General features: G+C 46.0%; 1 protein-coding gene across 5 annotated transcripts in view; it reads right to left on the reverse strand.

The window, feature by feature from the left end:
- LOC118507535 (ABC transporter G family member 23) overlaps nt 1-23493 on the reverse strand; it is a 42633-nt gene that overhangs the window by 18093 nt on the left and 1047 nt on the right. For 3 of the 5 annotated variants that reach the window (XM_036046107.1, XM_036046110.1, XM_036046108.1), the window contains exon 2: nt 22844-23252. In XM_036046107.1, the coding sequence (XP_035902000.1) occupies nt 22844-23025 (182 nt within the window). In that variant the 5' untranslated portion in view covers nt 23026-23252. The other 2 variants (XM_036046111.1, XM_036046112.1) reach the window with 2 other exon arrangements.

Below are 23493 nucleotides of genomic sequence, written 5' to 3' on the forward strand. Positions count from 1 at the left end.
ATTTTTGTCGTCCGACACACAAGCCGTGAAAATTGGAATGACAAGATTTATGCAGCATCAGCTCAGGACCGGTGACGGGGGGTCGAAATCGAAACCTTTCACACACGCGCTCCGGTTGGCTTCCTATGTCAGAGAAGCGGGACATTCGACACGGAAATCTTTCGCTTGGGGAACACAAATTTGATAAAATTGTGGGCGAGGAACCGAATTTAGCATATTTTTTAACAGTAAAATGCCATAATATGGCTTTCGCAAGTTTCATTCCTTCATGGCTGCTGCTGCTCCTTGCTACACGCGAAAACGGAGAGAAACACGGAAATACATTTCGCAAAAATATCAGCGCCCAAGCGAACCTGTTTGGTGATGCATATTTCAATCATTAAAATCGGGTAGATTTTGCATTACTAATGTGGCAGCTTGGCTAATGAAGATAATGAGCCAGCCTTTTCAATTCGTTTGTTCCTTTTGCGATAACTAACGTGCAAGTTTTGCGGTAGATTTTATTTTTTAAGAACTCACTGCTAATGAATTCTCGCATCTTCGCTTCCTTATAACTTTCTTAGCTGCGTACGCACGGTACGATTTCCAAGTACGGGAAAATATTCAAAGTGGAAATTACTGCTAATTCTACGGCACCTACATGTGCCGATCGAGGGAGGCGGTGTGTACCAATTTTTCCACACCGTTCCGATACGGATAACAATGATACCTAAGCGGTGCACTGCGTTCAATATCGCAACGCAGTGATTACAAACCGGAAACCCATCCCAGATTGCCAGCCAACACCTTGTTTCGTGAGAGGACTTCTCTGCTCTACACCTGTTCCCGCAACAATCTAAGAACAAATCGCTAACCGGACTTGCATCAGCTCGCCAATTACTCACGCAATGCGCATGCGATGGGTTTTCCCATCATTTCCCGTCCAGCTCGTGTCTCACCTTTTCATCTCACATATTTCGAGGCCAAACGGTAGCCGAGTAGTGGTTTGCTGTCGACGATAGCTGTGCGAGGAAGCTGGCTAGCCAGCGATGAAAGTCATGTGTAGAAAATATGTAGTCATACGCAGCTAGCAGCAAAACAAAACTGCTAGAAGTAGGAGCGAAAATTCGCACTGCAAAAAAAAGTTGGAAACAACAACAACAACAGCACAGCCACAGTAAAACACTGCCTGCGGGCCCTACGATCGCAAGGTTTTTTGCTGGCAGGCACGGGTGTACTCAGTGAGTAAGCCAAAGTTGTGCAATGGTCAGCAGTTCCGTGGCGGATATCATAGTGAACCGTCGAGGTAGTTGATGGTGTTGAGTGAGACAGCAGCACCAACAACGACAAAAAGTGGCAAAATATTCGTCAGTAGGCCACCGAACAGCTGTGCCACTAATTGCCTACGGAGTCTATTTCCAAAGCGACACCGGACAATGTACTAGCGCTGTCCAGGCAGGAGTAGAAGAGAAAACCCATCCACCACGACGACGAGGTTCTGGTTATCCAAGCGGTGTCCTACATTTTACCGAGTCGGGTCGGGAACGATTATGCAAAATCTTTCCTGTGCGGCTAGTAGGATCAAGCGTGGTGGGTCCCCGATTCGAGCAGCCTCACCAGCCTACCACTGGAGTCGTGAACTTCAGGCTTTGGGTGGTGGAATGCGACACCTGGGCAAACCTCATCATGTCGCACACTCCACAGTGGCGTAGTTGCGCACATATTCGTTTTGGTGTGTGCAATTATTATTATTATGCACGATATGTTTCGAGCACTCGCAGTGAAACGTACATACACACGGGAACGAGTGAGAGAGAGAAGACGACGCAAGGAGCCCAGCCAGGGTGGTATGCGATTATCCAATTTGATTTGAAATCGTACTTATCTAATTCTGCCATTTTTGCACACACGAGCGTCGATTTGGTTTCGCACACGCATATCCCACACATGCAAACATACATAGTACCACAAACACATCCATCTCCCTCCGCCGTCAATCTCCTCTTGTCCCTCGCGAGCTAAAGAAAGGTCTTTTGCAAGTGTGTATGTGTGTGCATGGGCACACACATGGGTTGGTGTTATTTCTGCAACAACACAACCGCATTGCACGTCAATCTGCACCGACCTGGGATCCGAACCTCGGCAACTGGTTTGGCCCGGCCATGCCTGCCTGCCAGCTTAACTGCGCCGTGTGTGCGTGTGCGCACCATTGACGGGTGTAAAACGGTGTCCGTTGCTGTTGGCAGCCCGCAGCCACAAGCCGGTGTGAGAAATTCAAGAAACCCCAACCGTGAAGGCCTTTCTGCTTACTCGAGTCTTCAGCTTCAGCAGGCTCGCGTTTGTTGCGCACCCGCGAAGTAAAACTTTCGATTTCTGGCTTGATACGGCCACAAGTCCCAGATACGTGGAGCTCACGCCACCCCACGGCCTTCTTCGGCTTCTTGTTCTTGATTCGCTTCTTGCTTGCACCCCACCAACCAGAACACCAACCCGAGTAGTCCGAGTAGCGGTGAGTAGCTCACCGACTCACTGCTACTCGGACTACTTGGGTTGGCGCTGAAAGTGAATTACCTTCAAGCGGTGGGCCAGACCAGGCACGCAAAGTTGGATGCACTTGTCGCACAACGGCACACTCAAAGAACTGAGAAAATGAAAACAAAAAAATGCACCGAACGATCTCAATTGATCGCTACATAACGGTAAATTGCAAAAGCGCTGTGCATACCATTGGAGGCGGCTACCACCCCAATCGAGCTCCCTCCCATCCCGTACGGGTGTAAGGTTTTAGACTTACACAATGATCACTACGTTTGAAAATCTCCGAAAACGAAAATCCCAAACAACAACAAGATAGAAGGAGACTTCTTGCTCAGAGGTAAACGAGTGCGTTTCAACCCTAACTCTCTGGCCGAATAAACGTTTAGCTGCGATGGTTAGAAGGCTGCGAGGCTCAATTCGATGTCCGGTTGACATTGACTGCCGAAATCGTCCCCTAACAAGAGACCACCTCACTTACGCAAACGAGAACTAGTTTTCTCATCACAATCTCAATCCGGCGACTTTAGGAGATGAGCCTTCCGTTGGCTCGGTTCTCAAGAGAAATCGAGCTCGTGTCAAGGATTCAGCAAACCCATCTTCATGCAGCTGACTAGGGCTCTGCGATGAATCAAGGTGAACCAATTCCGCACGCCGCTTATAATTGGAGGAATTTGCTTTAACGAAAACCCACCGTGTTAGGATTTGTGCGTTGTTTTGCAGCTGCGTGTCCTCGGCTTTCGGTATCTTGTGATGGATAAAATTTTTTGCTGTTATTGATCAGTGCAACATTCCGAGCAGGTGATCGCAGCTCACTTGACCTTATGTAACAATTCCTTTGGCAACACGCTAGACCAACAGTTCAGTGCGGTGCGTCCTTCCACAGATCGACGATGTTGTCGACGTGCGGTTCGAGCACCGTGGGCACCGCGAACAATAATCAAAGGGCAGTGCTGGACCGTTCAATCAAACGCCCATCTTGGCATCTGTAATCCTTCCTTTTAGTTGCGCCTTCCTTCACGTGCCGCCACGATCAGCCGACAGCAGCAGCAGTAGAACTTCTTGTGCATTATAATTTAGCTTGGAGGTCGCTTGACTGTGCCGTATCGAAGCGAATTCTCGGTAGCTTGGTGCAATCGATACCGGGCCGAAGGGGCGAGCTTAATTGCGCCACAAATCCAACCTCCACAGCAACCCGCAAAAACCATTCATAGAAGGGCAGCAGTAGCTGATGTGTGTGTGTGCACTAGTACAGCTCAATCTAGCGCTGGTTTAAACCGGTTACATTATCCTCGCGCGATGCATATTGCAACACATCCCATCAGTGTCCCATGAGTGTCTCTTGGTAGCGCACAGTTTTTCCTGCGCATTGCTTAAGGGGAATTTGTGGCACGCTCCACCACCCAACGTACAAGTTGCATAGAGAAGAAAGGAAAAGTGCAACCAATTCTTTGCCGTTCAGCATATGTGCGCAAGAGCTGGTTGGCAAAAAGAGCACGCGCGACCTGCGGGTTGATTTGATCGGTAGGCTAGAATCAATCCGTTCGGTGCTCCGATTAAGGCCAATCGATACATAATGATCTGTTTAAACGCTACCATGTGTTGTTTGAAGGAAGGGAATGGCTGGGAATAGCTTCACAATGCACCAAAGCTGTGAGAGTTGAGATGGGTTTTAAAGGTTTCCTTTGTCCAGCTCAAATACCATAATCGATCGATTTATGGTTTACAGTGCAGAAAGTCTATCAACACTCGGATAGTGATCGCGTGAGATGGAGAAACCGGGACGTAATGTTCATTTCACAATATTGTAGACATATTTGCCACATACAGCTGGTTGTTTGCATGATTAATTCTCAAATAAAACTGCTCTGCAGCTGCAAAATCACAAAATCTATTCACATCACATTTAATCATGACCGTGTAGTGAGTGATGTGAGCCGTGAGTAGTGATGCAATATTTTCGGTTAGAAATTTAATAATATAACAAGTGTGCACTACGCCTAGCAATGTAACTGCCCTTCGTGAAGCAATGCACAGTACAATTGGCCCCGGTGCAATCTTGCAGCATCGCATCGTCGCCTTGTCGATGGAGCATCGTCTTGGGCGCTTGTCTGGTCGATTGCAGTCAATTTTTCATTATCTTCTTTCCATTTTCCCTTCCATATCGCTCCGGCTTGTCGTAACCAAAAATGAAAAATCATTCACACAACTTTTCCTTTTCATTGAACGTTGCACGCCACGCGTTTCTTTTTCTTTTTTGCACTCCAGACAGGTTTCCTCCGCAGTGCGCTCCCTATTGCGCACCGTTCCGAACGCCACCTTGTTCGTCATCCTCAGCTTGATCGTCATATTTTCCACTCCTTGTCTTCTAGCCAACGCACGCACCCTGCCTCCCTCCCTCCGACCCCTGGACACATGGCCAAACGTTGCGTAACGACAATTTTCTTTCCTATCCGGCACTCTCCGGGGCGTCTTCTTCAAACACATCATCTTTTTCGGGGGAGGGTGAGGGCCTTTGCAAGAGGTTCTTCTTTTCATTTCCCGTACCCGATTCGCTTTCAAACACTCTTTCCTGCCCCATTCCGGATGGGTTTTTCACTTTTCGTATCCACGCAAACGCAACCCCGACGTTGAGCCACCTCACGAGCAGGTGGAAGCAGATCGGTTTGGCGCACATACTTGCACTCATTTGCACAGTGTTTTTCCTTTCCTTATAGAGTTAGCACACCTCACCGTTTGGATGCGGGAAGGTTGGCAATAACAAAAACACACGAAAAAAAAAGAAAAGCAGAAGAAAAAAAACGTAAACGCAGGCAAGTTTTCCTTTCAACACTTTGACACTTCTGGCACTCTGTTCACTAAATCTGTTTGCGGTGCTGGTTCGTGGCGCTTGTTTTCCTGCAATGTCTGCAACGACGGAGCAGAGGGTGTGTTGAAGATTGTCTTCAGTTGCCAAATTCACCTGCACCTCCAGAAGAACTATTTCACCACTTCACCAAACCACTACGGCATCAACCCCATTAGAGAGGGCGCTATGATTAAACTACTACTTCTACGGCCACTGCCACTAGGGTACCTGTCACACTCTTGCACTCTTGTTTCTCTGTGTGCAAAAAAGCACAGACAACCGTAACCCAACACGCAACGCGAAACACAACCACGAGCACGGACAGCCAACAGTAAACTGACTCTAGAGACCCGTCCGCGAGACCATCATCCGCACCGTCAACCAACCTCGGGTCGGTTTCGTGGCGGGACGGGTAATTACCCCGTTCTGGTGCCTTCTCGCTCTCGCTGTCCGGCGAACCGGTCTGGCCTTTGGGTGGGGGAGAGGTGAAACGGGCAACCAGTTGCTATCCCTCTCTATCCGTCGTGAACGGCGGGTGATCCGAGGTCCGATCACGGCGGTGCGTGCGTGCATATGGCTTGCCCTCGGGGCAGCGAAAAAGACGCTTTTCCACACACAGCGCAGTGCCAGCAAATGATGTGTGGCGCAAGAGGCTGTGCAGAGACTTCTTCTCGGCATCGACACCGCTTCGCCTTCGGCCTAGGGTGGTGAGTATTCGCGAGCATAGTGTTTCGGACAGACACGCGCGGATACTGACAGCGCATCGGCAGGCCGACGGTCAATATGCTGAACGCCAAACAATGAATAAGACAAACCCACCGTTCTATTACATACATTTGTTAATCGAACACGCAATCCATTAGCTGATTTGTTTCGAGCAACAGGTTGGAGGTTAATATCAGGATTGATGTTCAATATGCAGGTGTTTTCGGGATTAATAGTGGAATTCGCTCTGTTTTTGGAGTCGATTCAGGACGAAGGAGAACATTTTCGTACATAATTAAACACTGATGGATTTACTCAGTTAGATTTTCATGGTTAGAGTGTGACACGGGTTCTGTCTATACCTGACCAATATTTCTTAGCGATCGAATTTGTCCCCAGATTTGTAAAAGGACAATGGAAGACCTCTTTGTAGCAAATTGTACTCGTTAGGTTTCGTTTTATTCGGCAGATATGAGAAAGGCTCCGGATTCCTTAAAGTCGTTTCAGATCGTCCACATGGACGAGGCGTGGTAGGCCTTAGTTGAAGGGTACAGAAAGGTTTATAGAGGACTTTTTCAGTAGACCAAGCCCATGAAGTCTGATAAGGTAGTAAGTGATATTTTAATCCTATTCAGTATAGACCTGAAAAGATGTTGTTCAACCCTTTTCTTCTTCATCCGAAAACCTCTGTAAATCTTCACACTACATTTATCATCATTTATTGGACATTTCAACTTGATTAGGAATGCTCCCCATTTACAACACTATATTTATCTGGCAATTCATTCTTGTCGTCCGCTACTGTAAATAGAGCGTTTAACACAGACACACCATTTCCATCACATCGTTTAATTACGATCCTGTCAATCAAAAAGCATGATAGGTTACGGTGGCCAGTTGCTAGTTACACCTCTAGCTTCGGATCGTTTTTCTCGAGCAACTTCTTTTCACGATTCACGTGTTACGGGTTGGTTTGCGGAAAACCGGTCGACACAATGCTGTGGCCTGTGCTATACAAATCAATCAAACGCAAGAAAAGGGTACATATATCCAGGTGCATTACTATAGAACTGTTTTGAATTTGAGGGATCCTCCATCTACAGCTCAGTTACCGCCCCGAACGGACCAATCGTCAGAGGCGTATGGATGGCTATTCCGCTTAACCTCATCAGAACCTGGCAAAACGTGCCGATAGATTGAAGGTTTTCGAGTGGTGCTCAGCACTTTGCCTATCTTAACCGGTTTCGATTCATTCACAGGTCTCGTCTCTCGTTCTGTTGGCACGCACCGGATCGGAGGTTGACGGCACGTGGTGGCGAGGGTGTCAGTTAATTTGTTACCTATGTGCAAGTCCACTTGCACCGGAAGCAGTGTGATCTTGATAACAGTGCTGAGACAGTGCGCTATTATCCGGTAATGATCTAATTGACTCTAAATCGATGCACAGCGCGCCGCTTGTTCTGGGAGTATAACTTTGCAACAGGGCGGCATTGGCTGCAAGAAGCTGGTGCATGTGATGAATGGCTGGTCAAGGGTCACCAATCCACTCGAAAAAGGCACGGGTTTCCGCTCGAATAAAATTATTTTAAAACGTATGATTCCCGTACGAGGATGAAAAAGTTGGCGTACACGTGAACGACAAGCCTTGTAGTTTTGATCTCCCTGCACACGGACAGCTTGTTACATTGAATGAAATAGCTTTAGTTGTTGACCTAATCATCATCTTTCCCGGTGGCGTCAAAAGGTATTTGAATAAAAAAATTCTATTCCCAGTGTGCGGTAAAACGGTAATGAGTCAATAGGAAAATTAGGACTCATGAAGTCGTGTGCTGCGGTGTGGGAGATACGGGGGAATCCCACACTTACATTAGGCTTATCCTTCACGAGTTCCGAGTACATCCACTCATCCGTGTGATGGATAAATAATCGAAATAATAGCAGGGTACATGGCGACACTTTACTCACCGTGCAAACCTTACGCGACCCTTGCACGCTTATGATTGAGGAACTGACCCGCACAGCCTTTCAGCATTCAAGTGAGCCACCAGTTCGTGTGGCAGTGTATCGGTGTGTTGGCGCATACTCCACACATCACGAGAACGTTTGACGCAGAAGGTTCAGGTTCGGATCAGCGGGCAAGCACTGCTAAGGTAGGGAGACTCAATGCTTCGGGTCGAGCATCAGTTCCATCATTGGCCGAAAGGTGTTAAGTGCAGCGTAAACAGTACGGCACCAAGTTTGCGATACACCGAGATACGATTGACGCAGTGCATCATGAATGGTTTTTCTATACTCACAAATACAAACATGCTGTCAAGGCACACATAGCTGGACCAGCCACGAACGGGATTTAATGGGGTGGGGAGAGCCGGGGATCACCACCGGTTCCGGCATAGAGACGACACTTAAGTCATTGCAATGAGCATCGTTAGTAGCTGGTGTACCGATTTCCCGTGAGTGGAATAGTTGCGTTGGAATGCAATCTCTGTAAGTAATGTCGTGTCATGGGAGTCGTTAACAAGAAGGCGACTCAACAAAGTTTACGAAGATAGATAGATGGCGGAAAACTATGACGATCGTAGTTTGTCATCGCTTTTAACGAGATTGAAATATGTCTTAATTCATTCCCGGTTGGAGTTTGATTAAGGTCTACCAATAAGAAAGACACCGACTACCAGTTGTAGAATGTCTTATGAGCTAGATCGCAGGAAAGTAAATAGGCAGATGGAAAGGAATTTACTAAATCGGTATAACGATGGTAGTGATAGTATCGGAAGAATGGCTATCTTATTGCCTTTTCAGGCAACTCATTCGGCGAGTCATGGTTCAGGAAATCAAGATGGATGCTAGTCTACTTCGCGCAACGATTCGACGGTTCCCACACGGAACCGTACGCACGATAGCTATTTTGAGTTTGTGACATCTACTACAACGAACTATTATTATTATAAAACATATGTTATCATTTACAAATAAGCATTAATATTTGTAATAAGCATTCTGTGTAAGCGGGTCTCACCTTGAATCACAAATTTGTATTGCTCAAAGTTTGTTTTTAAATAGCTGATTTATAGTTTTATGGCCTACTAACTACGTACTAACACGTTGGGGTCCTACTCACACCCTGGACTTGTTTTGATAATTGCCCAACACCGTATTCGACGAAGGTCACTGCCAACCCTACCAAAAAGGCACCAAATAGCACAACAATGTTTTGTAAGTTCGGAAACTGAAATCGTTGCCCATCGTGATGATGATGATCATCATCATCATACATTATGGCAGTGATTTTACGTTCCAATCAAATTTGAAAGCCGATTTTCCCCCTATCCCTATGCAGACCAAAACGGAATCATGGTCGAGGGCTGTTGACGATTGGCGCTACGGACGACGCACACATTTCACCAAGACACACATCCTTTGGCGTTTTGGATTGGCCCTGCCCTGGCTACGGGCGCTACGTGTCCGGAATAAGTGGTCGGAACCGTAGACAATGGAACCGAATTACAGACAACTCAAGCACGGCCCTCTCGTTCGTTCACTGTCCACAGCAAGCATTGGAGCTATTTCTGGAGCCCGGTTTCCAGCATAGCATAGAAAACGGTACGTTATGCGAATCACATCCTACACTTCATGTGTACGCCAGATGTTTGAAAGTCTGTAGAGGCTCAGGGTCGAACGGGCTTAGCACGTTTTGGAGCTATTATTACAATTTTTTTTCTTACGATATTCGTCTTCGCCCAACTCGGATGCACCATGTAAGGTAGAAATCTTTCTCCGCTGCCCACCATGGTCATGAACTTGATCCCTTCTGCGAAAGGGTCATACTATCATACAGCCATTGTTTAGTAGACGCGATAGAAGTGCAATTGTAGCTCAGCAACGGCTATGTTTACGCAGGGGTTACGCATCGTGTGTGATGGTTGCACCATGGCGACAACGTGAAGTCCTTGACGTTTGCGTGTCCCAAGGGGATCGTTTATCGTGTGCGTTTACGAGCGCAAAGCGGGCCATTACTAAGGACAAAAAGGTAATCGTAGGCATCGTTTGCATAGTTAACGATGGTAGATGGATGTCGACCGAGCTGGTACGAACGATGTGCTTTTTGTCACTGCAGTGCTGTAGACCATCAAGGATTAGTCGGACGGTCGAGATAGGCGAAAGTTGGTACGACATTCCTTGAGCCGTCTTAGATCCGTTGGGGTCGTAAAACTAAGATCAACAAGGACATTCGCTGATCCGTACGATCGTGTGTGCCAAGTGTTCATTTGCGTGGCAATTTGGAGGGTGACTAAGAGTGACGCTGGAAAGTGGTTTGATGTGCAACCTTTCGTGCAGTCACACACGTGCAAGGCTCTTGGCGATTCTGTTTTATCATTAGCTTCTTATGACCACCATGCGCGCAAATGAATTTTTAACACTAACCGTTTCTATCTACTAGTCTCAGCAGGATGATCCGGTTGGGATTTTCTCCTTGCGCGTATAACATTAAGCTTGTGTTTTTTTTTTGCTCTCGCTCAATTCAATCATTGACTTAGCTTTAACTGCCACAAAGCGATGACGAACGCACACGGCGGAGCGATGTATCATGGTTGTACTTTGGACCATCGATCTTGCCACCTTGTGCATCAGCTGCACGAGGAGAAGAAGTTGGCGGTACCGCACACTGCTACCTCAGCACGATGACGAAAATTGTTGTTGTGCTGCGGTAAAAACTTCCAGCCGGGCTTTCCACCCATCTCGCAAGCAAAACGAGCTGTTGCGATCGCCACCACCGTACCGCCAGCGCTCGGCTAGAATTGAACAGCCGCGACATGTACGTCATTGGATCGCCAGGCATGATTTGCATTAATTGAAGCCTTCCGTTTGCTGGAGGGCACTTAGAGCGCTTCGCTTAAGAGAAAGGATGTTTTTTTCGTTCGCGGACGCGTGTTTGTGTGTGTGCGTTTTGCTAAGCTAGAGCTAGAGACAAATTGCTACATAAAAACTCAAACAAACTTAAACCGTTTTTCAGGGGCTCCGAATTCGTCGAATAGACGCGGTGACGGAGTCTAGATGGTTTTTCCTTTCCACATTATTGATTTTTCATTGAATGTTTTTTAAAGTTAGGTCTGAATCTGAACCAGCGAATGAAGGCCGGTGAATAACAAATTTTCCATTGGAAAGGAAAATTACGTCGTATAATGTGGCTGATTGCATCGACGAAGGATTTGTTTCACCCCCGTTTCGTAGACGGCGTTATTTCATTCCACCTTTCTTGAGCTAACCACCTGAGCTGTGGATCGGGCGGGATTGAAGTGAGTTCATTATTCTCTTCTTCCAAAATTTCAGGGAAGACTTGGAGTGTGAGAGACGATGTGGGTAACGACCGCAATGACGGCGTGTGACTAATTGTTGGAAAACCGTGATCAAGCACCGTGCAAAGCACCATGCACGATCGAAGAGCGTTGGTCAAAATTGGTATGATTTTTACTGCGAGTGCGAATTGTAGATTTTGCTGACATATTTCAATGTTTGACAGTTTTCTACCAACCTACTTCAAATATTGTGAGACAATCATTACTCCACGACACAGTGCATTGTGTCAACTATCCATGCGACAATGGATGAAGTAAGCTGGCGCACTGGGAAAAGGTTATTGAAAATTCGGTTTTAATGGCCCAGGCTTCCTCACTCACCTCATCTGACCGAAAAACAGAGAGAGGAGCAGTCGAAGTTTTTTTGGAGTTTGCTATGAGGAACATGGCTTACTAAGGGAAGGGATCACAGTGTGATCAACATCAACAACAAAGTGCCGATGAGTACGATCACAACAAATGAATGAACGCACAAAAGATTGAGCTGAGCGGTGCTTTGGGCTGGGCCAACGGACAGGACAGGGCGGGTTACGTAATGTCAAGGCCTTCGGTATGAACAGCAGTGGCAGCAGCAGCGACTGGAGGGTGGCGTTCGTTACAACCATTTCTTTCGAACCAGGACCGATCGAGTTTGCCGCTAAGGCCCACTGCTTTATAAAAGTCGATAGTCCAATGCCAGCGACACACATACATGGGCGAGCAAATAAAGAGTCGCGATCGATTTGTTTTGCTGCGGTCCATTCGAGCGTACTGAAAACCTGCATGCCGCAGATGATCGGTTCGTTGTTTCCCTATTGTTCCAACGGAGGACCGTTTTGACAGCTGCTTGGATGGATGGATGCGATGGTTTGGGTCCGTGGTGAATGATGACGTGGCGTTGGGATGATGATTGGATCCCGATGACAAATGGCCTTCGATGGCTTTGTTCGGTCGGTCCAGGCTGGGACACTTAAGCTTGACCTTCTTGTTTGATTACTTGGGTTGCCGCCCCACGTGGTACCCTTCTTTCGTACCCTTCGTCGAGAGTTACTTCGCTATACCTCTGACTATACGTTGACTGTATCGGATTCCCATTATATGCTGCTGCGTTTACGACTACTACCTGCCCGAGCGCGGCTAGTCCAGCCCGTTTTAGATGATATGACAAATTGAATCCCTTTGACAACTTGATCGACTATAACCATAGTGAGTAAAGGACAAGGTATTTCATTGCAAACTTGTGTAATAAGCTGCAATTAACACGTTTTTGCGTATGATGTGTACCGTGTAATTCTTCTTAAGGAAATTATCTAAGGAAAATAATCCTAGATAAATTCTTGAAAATGTAGAAAAGCTCAGGCCCAACGGACAAATGTCACAGAACTGTCATTCCTAAGTGATTGCTTGTTAATATACGGCATAGCATAATAAAATATATATGATGAAAATCAATTTGTTCCACTTTGTTGAGGCATGAAAACACATTTTTCTTCATGGTGATTCACTTTTCTTTTTCCACAACCATAGACATGTCCATTGTAACACCACGAACGATGCTGAAAAGAATCGTTCAACAACCGTCCGGCAAGCTGCCTTTCAAAGTGCCCGGTGAAGGTGGTGGAAAATTGATGAAAACCGACCCAGATTTGAGGTTCACATTCCACACCGCTTTGCACTATCTAACTATACATTTTCGTACAATAACGGTCCACGGGGCTTCAACGTACGCATCGGGTGGGTGGATCATAGGATGTTGTAACGTTTGGTAACGTATCAATCCTAACTATGCCCGGTGCAGGAGACACGAACATCAGAAAACTTGGTGGAACTGAAATCACCAAAAATGACCCGCAAGAGCCTCGCAAAACCTCACACATTATGAAACTTGAACCTCGATCGACTATGGCACGGTGTTGATGTAGCGATCAATAAATCCGTGCGACACTAACGCAACAATTCCTACCTCGATGAATCCTTTGGCAAAGAGCACAGGATGTTTTGCTCTTTTCCTTGCATAAAAATTGACCTTCATTTGAACACGCATGAGGACGCATACCAACCGAGATTTGCAGTTTGCACAAACCGAAGTTTGCACAAAATCCTCCGAGGCCGAGCACAGGATGGAAAAACACACCTCGTGTAGTATGGAAAATAACGATCGTACAAATACACAAATTGTTGACCGACTGCCATTGGGCTTTCGCTTTCGTGTCATTGGTTGCGCATTTTCTCCCTCTCTTACCCCTCCCTCTCATCCCTTCTTGCTCACCTCACCGATCCAATGCATTCTCCCTTCAGTTCGTTCCACTCTGTTGAGGTGGTGAGATGGTCGGACTTCGCGAGGGCGAGAATTGCAACACACAGACCACCACTATGTCCACTGTTGTGGAGACGCACGTAATCGCTGCTTGTCGCGTGTGAGCTGACCGCGTGTGCCGTACCCGTTCGTAAACTCCTCCTTCACACACAGCCACACATGTCTTTTATTTACCCAGCTTCAGCCGTAGTTGAACTGACGAGCGAAGATACAAAATGAAAAATCTCTACTCATAATCGATAGAGCGGCCGCGCTTTTGAGGTTCGCACAGGGAAACGTAGCGTTTCGCGTACGGCTCCCAGCAGCGCCTTTCGCCAGCGCCATCCAGGATTCCAGAAGTTTGAAGCCTTTCGAAAATGTATGTACCCCACAAACCTCCCGATCCCTTGAGAGCCGGCAGATCAAGCAGATCGGGGACTTATGCAATCTTCTATCACACCAGACCGCTTGTCGAACGATGCAGTTGGTTCGTGGTACCATCGTTTTTCCACCAGGCATTACCCTTTGAAGCAACGGGAATCGGCACTGGTTTATCTAAACGTTTTTGGATAAAGCGAGCGAGTAATTTTCAAAGCAAATAATTACCTATTTTTTACCACCATAAATGCTCGATTGTTTGTGAGTGGCCCCAAATTGACTGGCCCTTTTGGACGCCTGTGACGCAGTGATGGCGTCGTAAACCCTTTTCCCTTTTACGGAGGGTAAACAATACGATGGCCTGTTTAACATCCTGCTAAGTAACGGAGGAAAGTCATTTAAGGGTAAGCGTTAGCGTCCTCGACCTAATTTTCGTTTCCAGCCCGCTGCCTTATGAGTGAGGGAACGATGGGAAAGGAGGTTGTGATGTAATATTCATAACATGGCTGGTTCATCGAACGATCGAACGGCCAGCCGGCAGGCGAACGCGGTTGTATCAACGACCTGATGTCGCTATGAGGTCTGGTGGTATTCCCACGCCATGCTGTTAGGCGTAACTTCAATCGTCCAAACTTCGATACGAATCGAAGGTTAGTGTGGTAGTGCTATCGTTAATGTTCTACCATCCTTATGCGTGCGTATGCATTTGATGTGTAGAATAGATGACTATTTTTGAAGAAAATTGGTGATCCTTATGACAACGTAGCATTTCCTGAATGGCAGGTCCTCAACGATGGAGTGTTGTATCAAATTGTTTGAACCGTAAGTGACAAATATTTTAATGCACTTCATGCTTATCCCGTTTTATGTCAAACCAACCAACAAAACTTTCGACTTAAAAAAACGATTACTTAGCATTTAGCTCAATTAATCATTTTTTTTTCAAATCTTTCGTTTCGGAAGCATTCTTCAAAAGTTTGGCCACTCAGTCCTGAGATGCCTTGCGAATGAAATCCTCTTTCTCAAACGAATATATCCTACCTACATTCTACCAGATCTTGTTCATATTAACTTATCGTACAGAGGTTTGTACTACAACTTGTATTGGTAACTTTTGAGCTCAGTTAGTTGATACTCAGTTGGTAACAACTTAGACTCAGATATGGTCAGAGAGTTTTATGTAACATTGTTTAACTTGTCCAGTATACCCTTCACCATTCAGAAGAATGCTCTAATCCCTGGCCCACAAAATTACTGATTTAAACTGAAATTTTCAATGGCAGTTTTATAAATCCTTTGGCCACAGCTGTTACAAATCAGCTTAAATCAAATAATAACTGTTTATTATTTTGTCTGTACAAGAAAAATATGATACGAAGAAAGGTCCTGCATATGATACAACTTTTTTTTGCATTTGAATGACCTAGCATGGAAGTTTTATTCTCATATCTTACAAATGCTGCTCAACAACACACTTTTACATAATACATAATGTAGAATAGAGATCGCTTATATTTCCTGTTGTGTGCTGCCGTGGAAGGTTAAAATATGATTCAATTAGTATAATGGAAAGGATCACAATGACACACAAAAAAATGTTCCATGAGTTTCAAGAACTCTATCGGATTTCACTACAATAAACAAGTTAACTGAATGTGAAATGGCATTACTTGCTCTATATTTTCGCGCCTAATTGACATTTTGTGACACGTTCCCATTGGCACATTCTCGCCGTTCCAAGAGAGCATTAGACCAACAAATCTATTTACTAGAGCGTTTATTACTCAAACCACTCAGTATAGAAACTTTTTCCTAGAATGATACATTAAAGAAATATAAGTTCTTGCGTCGCTTGCGAGAAAACTAAAGTAAAAAACCCTCCTTTAACGTACCCTTAATATCCCTTAGCTGGCGGAAGTGGAAGAGGCAAGGTTAATTAGCGGGAGATCCGCACAACAACGCCATCATGACTCAGCGTTTCATGGGCAATCTTAATGTGGAAGGAAATCTCGGGGCGTAAGCCGTAAAGTGACGCAAAACACTGTGCAGCGGTGTTTTGTTTTTGCTTCCAATAACACAATCTATTAATAAATAGAACGGATTAGTAAAGGTCAGTGATCTGACTCACCTTTTACATAAATACGGATGGACTTTTGTGAACTGTTCACAGTTAAAAACACGAGCTACATCTGAAGATCTGTGAAACGGGGAAAAACAAAAGATTTTTGGATTCTCATGCACTCCATCCTAAAAAGCGCCTGTTGGTAACGAAGAGTAAGGAAATAAATAACGAAACTGCTCTCCAATTAATTGATCCGTGTAATTATAAAGCTAATTCGTTAATTAAAAACATTCAACGTTGGCCGAAGTAAAAGTGAAGCACTATACAAAAACTGACCCAAATACTGCGCCACCATGGCGTGCTGTGTATTAACCCGGGCCACCCCAAAAGAATGTCCGAGTGCATGGTTTGCTCTGAATGACATAAGCGAGACCAACGGACCGAACGGGGGCAAATGAAACTTTTACCAGGAGGGTTATTCCAAAGTGACGCATGTGTGTGAGTGCTACCGCTCGAAATACACCCCACTGGTCCGTGAAAAAGTTGGCCCGTTGACAGCCGGTGGTGCGTAATCAACACCTTGACAAATCCGATACACCTCCAAGCTTAAGCAGGCTCCCCACCCATCTGCACTCCGTACTGCGTTAAATAATCTAATTTCGTCAGTGGAATCAGCTACTGGCCTGGGCACACTGGTACCACAACAGTATGCTTAGCTGAGCGCGACTTTGGTACTCACGATCGCAGAAGCTCTCAACGCAGCGACTCGCCTTGCCACGGCCGTTGCAAAACTAGCAATATTCGTTTACGACCTGCATGCGTCTTAGTTTATCCTCTCGGCTGCTCCAACACGAAGCAGGACTCTTCCACGAGGCACTGCGTCATGACAAGCAGGGAAACCACAACGCCTAACATCTTCAAAGCGATATCCCGATCTCCGTCCAAAGATGCGTCTGTTGTGCGTAAGCTTTAATGGCATCTATTGAACTGTTGTTTGGCTGCCTCGACACATCGTCGAATGCGTCGACATGAGAGAAAGTGAGACGACGGACGATGCTATTTGCGGACAGCGAGACGTGAAATAGAAATGTGTGTCATTAGTGATAGCTCGGCCGACCCGAAAGTAAACCATTGGCCGGAGCGGAATAGTTCACCCCGACCGTTTCTGCACCGGCAGCCAGGCGACGATCGCGATGAATAAACCCACTGACCATAGCGTCTGTTACGGACGCACGGTGGTGGGCAGCTCCATGGCTAGGCTCGCCGCATTTATTTATCTTTCGCCGGAGAAAGGAAGGCGCACTGTATAGCTAGGCGCGAGCGCGCGCACGCTGACGAAAACGAAAGTGTCACGAAAAGGAGCGGTCACGGAGCGGTCGGAGACGGCGCTGCCAAAATTCAAAACTTACCGAAGCCCATACCGAGCGTGCTGACGGAAACGAGCGCACGAAAACCGGAGTAACCTGATCGGGTTTGGTGGTCGATCGCGCGGTATCAACGTTGACCTGGAGACCCGGGAATTATGTAAACGTCACACACTTACGCCGAATGCCACTATCGTCGAGCTTTTGCCACCGTTCACCGAAGCCAGCGCAAGAAAAATAAACAACATATTAATGCCCACAGCGCTCCACACGGGCTGATGAAAACAAAGCGAACAGCAGCCAGCGCTCCAACAATCGGTGTGACCGACAAACCGACAGACCGACTGATCTCAATTTGATGATTTCGAGCGTCTCCTTTCCGTCTCGGGAAAACTTTTGCCGTTCGCTACGGGGTGATCTTAGTGGTTTGATGCATTTTTTATTCGTTCGTCGTCGATCCCTTCTTATGTAGTTTTAATGTATTTTTGATTTTTTGATGATCGACCGACCGGTGAACGTTTGTTTGTAACCGGGTTCGATGCGTGCAGTAATTGTTGTCAGCTATCCACACCATGCTTCTGAAGCTGGTGCTGCTACTGCAGCGTAGATGGCTTACCACCGCAAAACCTTCTTAAGACCCGTGCGTAATGCATTCAGCATCACAGAAACCATTCAAAGTTCATGTAACACAACCGGTTGGCCGTCTGTACGGCCTTACTTGCCTGGCGCTAGCTAGTTGTGTGACGTCGAGTACGACGCCAGAAGATAAATTATCTGTTTGTCAAACGGTTGGTGTCCAGCACGGTTTTGAATATTCCTTGGACAAAGGACTAGAATTTGTGGCCTACTAAACTGCTAAACGAAAGAGGCACCCAATCACTTCGTCCTTTTCATCTCATAGCAGAAGAAGCTGGCTTATTATATCACCAAAATCGGTGCAAATCGTGCGACATGCTCATAGACAGACGAAAATCATCACAGAGAGTAAAAGAGACCTTGTGCACTGCTCGAGATGTTTAACCGTGTGCCGAACCGAGCTGAGCTCGAACCCAGTGTGTGAAAGGGATCGAAAGAGGATGAGATCAATCTGAGGACGGTGGCAAATCGGCATAACTGTTACGCAATGCGGTTATCTGGTGGCGGGCTTTTTTCGCAATACCATCTGGGTGACGGGTTCGATCGTATGTTAGAGAGCCGGGCTTACAAATACAATCGATGCAGCATGCGACAAATGCTATAATTTAACATTGTTGTATTTTATGTTGAGAATCCAGAGATTCTGCCCATCACCTAATCTCTTGGATGCTAAATTACTAATAAGATTAATTAGATTCATATCTGACAGATTCATGTGAGTCCTCGGAAATAAAAAATCTTAATGAACCCTCGTCCGTTAAGTAGATTTAATAAATAATGACGTCCAGGGTTTCGATGTGCGCGTACACGATTCGCGCAAGTGAATTCCAAATTCGACACGTCTGGCCATTAAACTTCCACACAGGCACAGCAACTGACGTCAAGTCATCAAGTGTGTTGAGCACCAAAAAGCGAAACAATCGAATTCTTAAGGCTTCCCGAGTTCCGATGACTCATTACTTCATGACTCTTAAGCGATCATCAGGAGGTGAGGGTAATATTTTTTACATTTAAATGATGATGCTTGCTTCTTGGCGATGAAGTATTTACTAACAGCTGATATGTTTGGGGCGTTCCGGTGGCAGAGGCAAAAACGGCGCCGGTCTTCACACGGCAGGACCGTGGTTCAAATCCCATCCAGACCGCCTGCCCGTTCGTAGGGCTGATTACTTTACTACGGGTAAAATTAAGTCACAGTAAGCCAGAAATGGCAGGCCGAGACCTCTCGAGGTTGTAGTGCCAAGGAAGAAGAAGATGATATGTTTTACTTTTGGAGTGTCACGATCATTGTGCAACTATACAAAAATAAAAATCTTTTGTCTTGTAAGGCTCAGAAGTTGAGAGAACTATAGTCGCAAAAAGCTAAAGCCAAATTTAAAAAATACGTTTAAAAAAATTATGCACCTTATGACGCCTATTCGAAAGCTTTCGAGCTACGACGATCAATCGAGCAGTTCCATAGAGCTCTGTAAGTTCAATACCTGAAGCTCAAAGCTCTGGTATATCGAGTACAATCTCGCACGCAAGCACCGATCACCATCGTAAAGCCGTAACAGCCATTGCATGCAATAAACGATACGAAACATTGCTGCACTAAGCGCATGGGCAAGCGACGAACCCACTCTGGTTGGCGATGATTTTTATGAAACGTAGAACAGTTCTAGTTTGTTGTTCTAGGAAATAGTTAAAAAAAAAAAAACATATATATATATATATATATATATATATATATATATATATATATATATATACATTAACCTTTTTTACTATAAGATAAGCACAATAGAAAAACCATTTGTTTTATCGCTCATTTTTCTAAAGTGTTGTTAAGATAAGAGATTTTTAAGATAGAGCTTTCCGATTCCGCATCCGCACCAATTTTTGATAGAAATTTAGTTCTACCACGCCCTGCAACACGATCTTTAACCAAAGTTCTTAAAAGATGGAAGTAGGATTCTTACGGAAATACCGTTGCTCGGTCAGCAAATTATGAGCAGACAAAACCGGATCCGTAGATTGAATGTGTGGAGTTCAGTTTATGGATGGAATTTGCATAAAAGGTATACCATCGGAATGTATCACCGATCCGAAACTCCACCCGAGAGAATTGGTTTATATTTATACGACTGTAGAATTTTGGTTTGTAAATTGCTTGATTAAGATTATTTTTGATAAAAAATCGATTTCTTTTCCTAAGGTATGCCGCTGCACAAGGATCAGCTAGTAACAATCCATCACGTCTGTCGGCCGGTTTACCTGTTTACCATAAGGTCAGACGTACTGTTCCAGCTTCCGCCACAAAATCAAAGGCGGGGAAAAGAGGAAAACGAGGAAGCAGAGGACAGTCGGAAAGCACCGTCCTAAAGCACTGTTCAACGTGCGTAGGTAGCGACAGGCGAGACAACTCTGCGCCCAATGACAACTACTTCGGCAGGTCGATAACAGCGAGCAGGGAGATCGAGTTTTCGATGGTCAACTTGAACTTGAACGATGCGCGGTTTTGCCGGACGACGACGGTACACGTGTGCGTCCGATGGGTGGCAATGTAATATGACCACGCACACAGCGACACGCTTACACGTTGTCATGATCACACGTATAGCGAAGTTACAGCAGCATTTTGGAAGGAAGCAGCATCAATCCGGAAGCGAAGAGCAGCATTCTTTATGTTGTTTTATTTCGTTGAGTGTAGAATCACAGTTTTACAGCCTCTCATCGATAGTGGTACGTGGCATTGAAAAAAAGGTTAAATCATCTACAACGTGCCAAAGACTAGATAGTTTTTACACACATCTTTAATTACTCTCCTCAGTGTCTCAGTAGCAAGGCTGAGGAACTTGAGCGATTGTGTGCTTTACTGGAGCTTGACCGAATCGTGCCGCACTGTAACGACACAAGAAAAACAGGATTTGCCAACAAATCACCTATTCACGCAAAACTCTTTAAAAAACAACCAGCCATTAGTCCGTTTCCTTCTGTCTCCTTCCCTCTATCTTTCCACCATTCCCAACTAGTTCGATAGCATCAAAAACGGATTGCATAATCGGAACTCCTCTAAATTCTAAAATAGCGGGTCGCTGGCCGATTGCGCAAAACAAAAAACCGATTCCAACCGATTCGAAAACATGTTTCGGGTTGAAAAAAAAATGTGAGGAGAAAATCTCAACCTTGGCGACAGAAGACACACAATCGAATCGAACAGCTCCTGCCGGCGATACAACGTGGCCCGAACTTTTTTTTAAACCAAATCCACCTGCTTCATGCTGCCACATTACTGATGCGAAGGCTAGCTTAGATTACGATCGAGTCGCGCCGGATGGATCCGTGGCGAGGTCACAGTTGCGCCGAATGTCAAGGGAGTTGTCGATCAAACGCTAATGATCATCACATGCCTTCAAGTCTCCTGAACGAATCAGTGTAGCAATTATTGCTTACAGAACAGAGAGAAAAAACATCCCCACACTCTAAACAACTCGAAGATAATATTAAGAAGGCAAGGTTAGGGCACAAGGTGTCGAGCGGTCACCGGTGTTCAATGATTATGAAACACACAATCAAACGATTCTAATTGCTGGGAAGATAGCTTGCTACTGATGTTATAATGGGTAGAGCGCGGGATTTTGTTAGCGTCGTAACGTGATTTCAATTTGCTCCTTTTTTATGTTGATTAGTAGCCAAGCCTGGAATAGGTCAGACAATCTGTTTGCCTTAAATATTGTAAAAAATATAAAGCTTTATTGAAATCGGCACCTATCGCCCGAAAAAGAAACGATCGGCTATGCACCTTACATTTGCACCTCGCACGCCAGAAACGTGACACAGCTTAGGTTTAGTGAAAGTGGCTACAGTAGAAAGCTGCGATAAGCGAGAGCGTACACGTTCCGTGCACTATTGGTAAGCAGCAAAACAGTCCGGGATCGCAAAGCGTCTACAGCGATCCTCGGCGAAACTTTGTCCCAAGGAATGTGATTGCGGGCACCGTAATGGCCATCCGTGGGACACACCTTTTGCTAGCGTCAATATTTTACTTGGTTCCTGTAGACTCTTCTCCCCAAAAAAATCCCACAACCCATTACCAAACACAAACGGAGACGGGCATTGACGTAAACTTGCGACAACAGACGCGTAAGCATTTGCAATGTTGTCTGAACAAACGGTATTCGGTTCGCCGGTGCTCTTCTTAATGTCAAGAACGAGAAGCGCTGTGTCTGTTACAGGTACAGCTCAGCTTAACAACAAGCTTCCATCGCTTATCGTCACAAATTGGTACGTTACCACAACCCAGCACAGCATTGATTGATATTGCGCTCATTAATAGGGGCTTTGTCGACGTATGTCTCAATGAACTCGCGGGGTCACGGACGGTGCAGGGCGGTGCAAAAATTGCCATCCCACGTTCGATCGCTACACAGCACACTCATTAGATGACGCGGAGAAAGATTGCTTCGCCGTGGACCTCTCGGATGACCCCATTTTGCATCCTGGACCACCTCTCTGTCTTGGATATACCCCAACAGGGGCCAGTCTCTGTGTTGTGTGCGGGTGTGCGAGTGGCTGTGGTTGCGAATCTTTCAACACTCACTAATCGCCCTTGCCCTCGGAGACAATGACTTTTACAATTTGTGCGCACTTCCCGCCCAGCTTCCTAGGTTGGTCGGTAGGTTTATCGTCGTCTGAGGTTAACATGAGCTACACGGTACTTACGTTACTGCGGGTGAGTCCGCCGTCCAGCTAAACATGCGCTGAATGCGTCTTTTGTCCAGGTCCGGTCGGATGACGCTTAAACCATCCTCCGACGATTGCGTTTGCGGTCCGGGAGGCGGCTGGGCTGTGGCTGTGGCCGCAGGTTGCTGATTAGCACCGACAGTCACCGTGGTGTTGCTCATCCTTCACTCTTGACGGAGACAGTCTCTCGGTCTGTTTCACCAATCACTTATCAACAGAAAAAACGTTTTCCTACAGAAAAATCAAACTCCAGTTCTCGGAGGTCTTTACTTTGCACACTTTTCTGCCGACTCTACTGCTTACTCAGCTGTGGACCGCAACGGTTTGCGGCGTGTGGCTGATAGATCACTTTTTTTTTGTCTTCACAATAGCTAGAATACTCCGAGGACTAGAACAGATATGACAGGGAGGGAATAAGTAAACAGTGACTTAAAAAACTTGCTCCTGTCTGAAGTGTGTCTGCGTCGAGAGATTTTGAATAAAACCACCACCATAATCACACTACGAACAACCGCACACCAACACGCTGCCAGCCGGATGGAGCCAGATGGAGCACGGTTGTTCACGAGGAAACGCACACAGACGGCGCGGACAGCGAACACGGGTGGCTTTCCGCTATGGCCGATGGA

The sequence above is a fragment of the Anopheles stephensi genome, chromosome 2, assembly GCF_013141755.1.
Source record: "Anopheles stephensi strain Indian chromosome 2, UCI_ANSTEP_V1.0, whole genome shotgun sequence".
NCBI classification, from domain to species: Eukaryota; Metazoa; Arthropoda; class Insecta; order Diptera; family Culicidae; genus Anopheles; species Anopheles stephensi.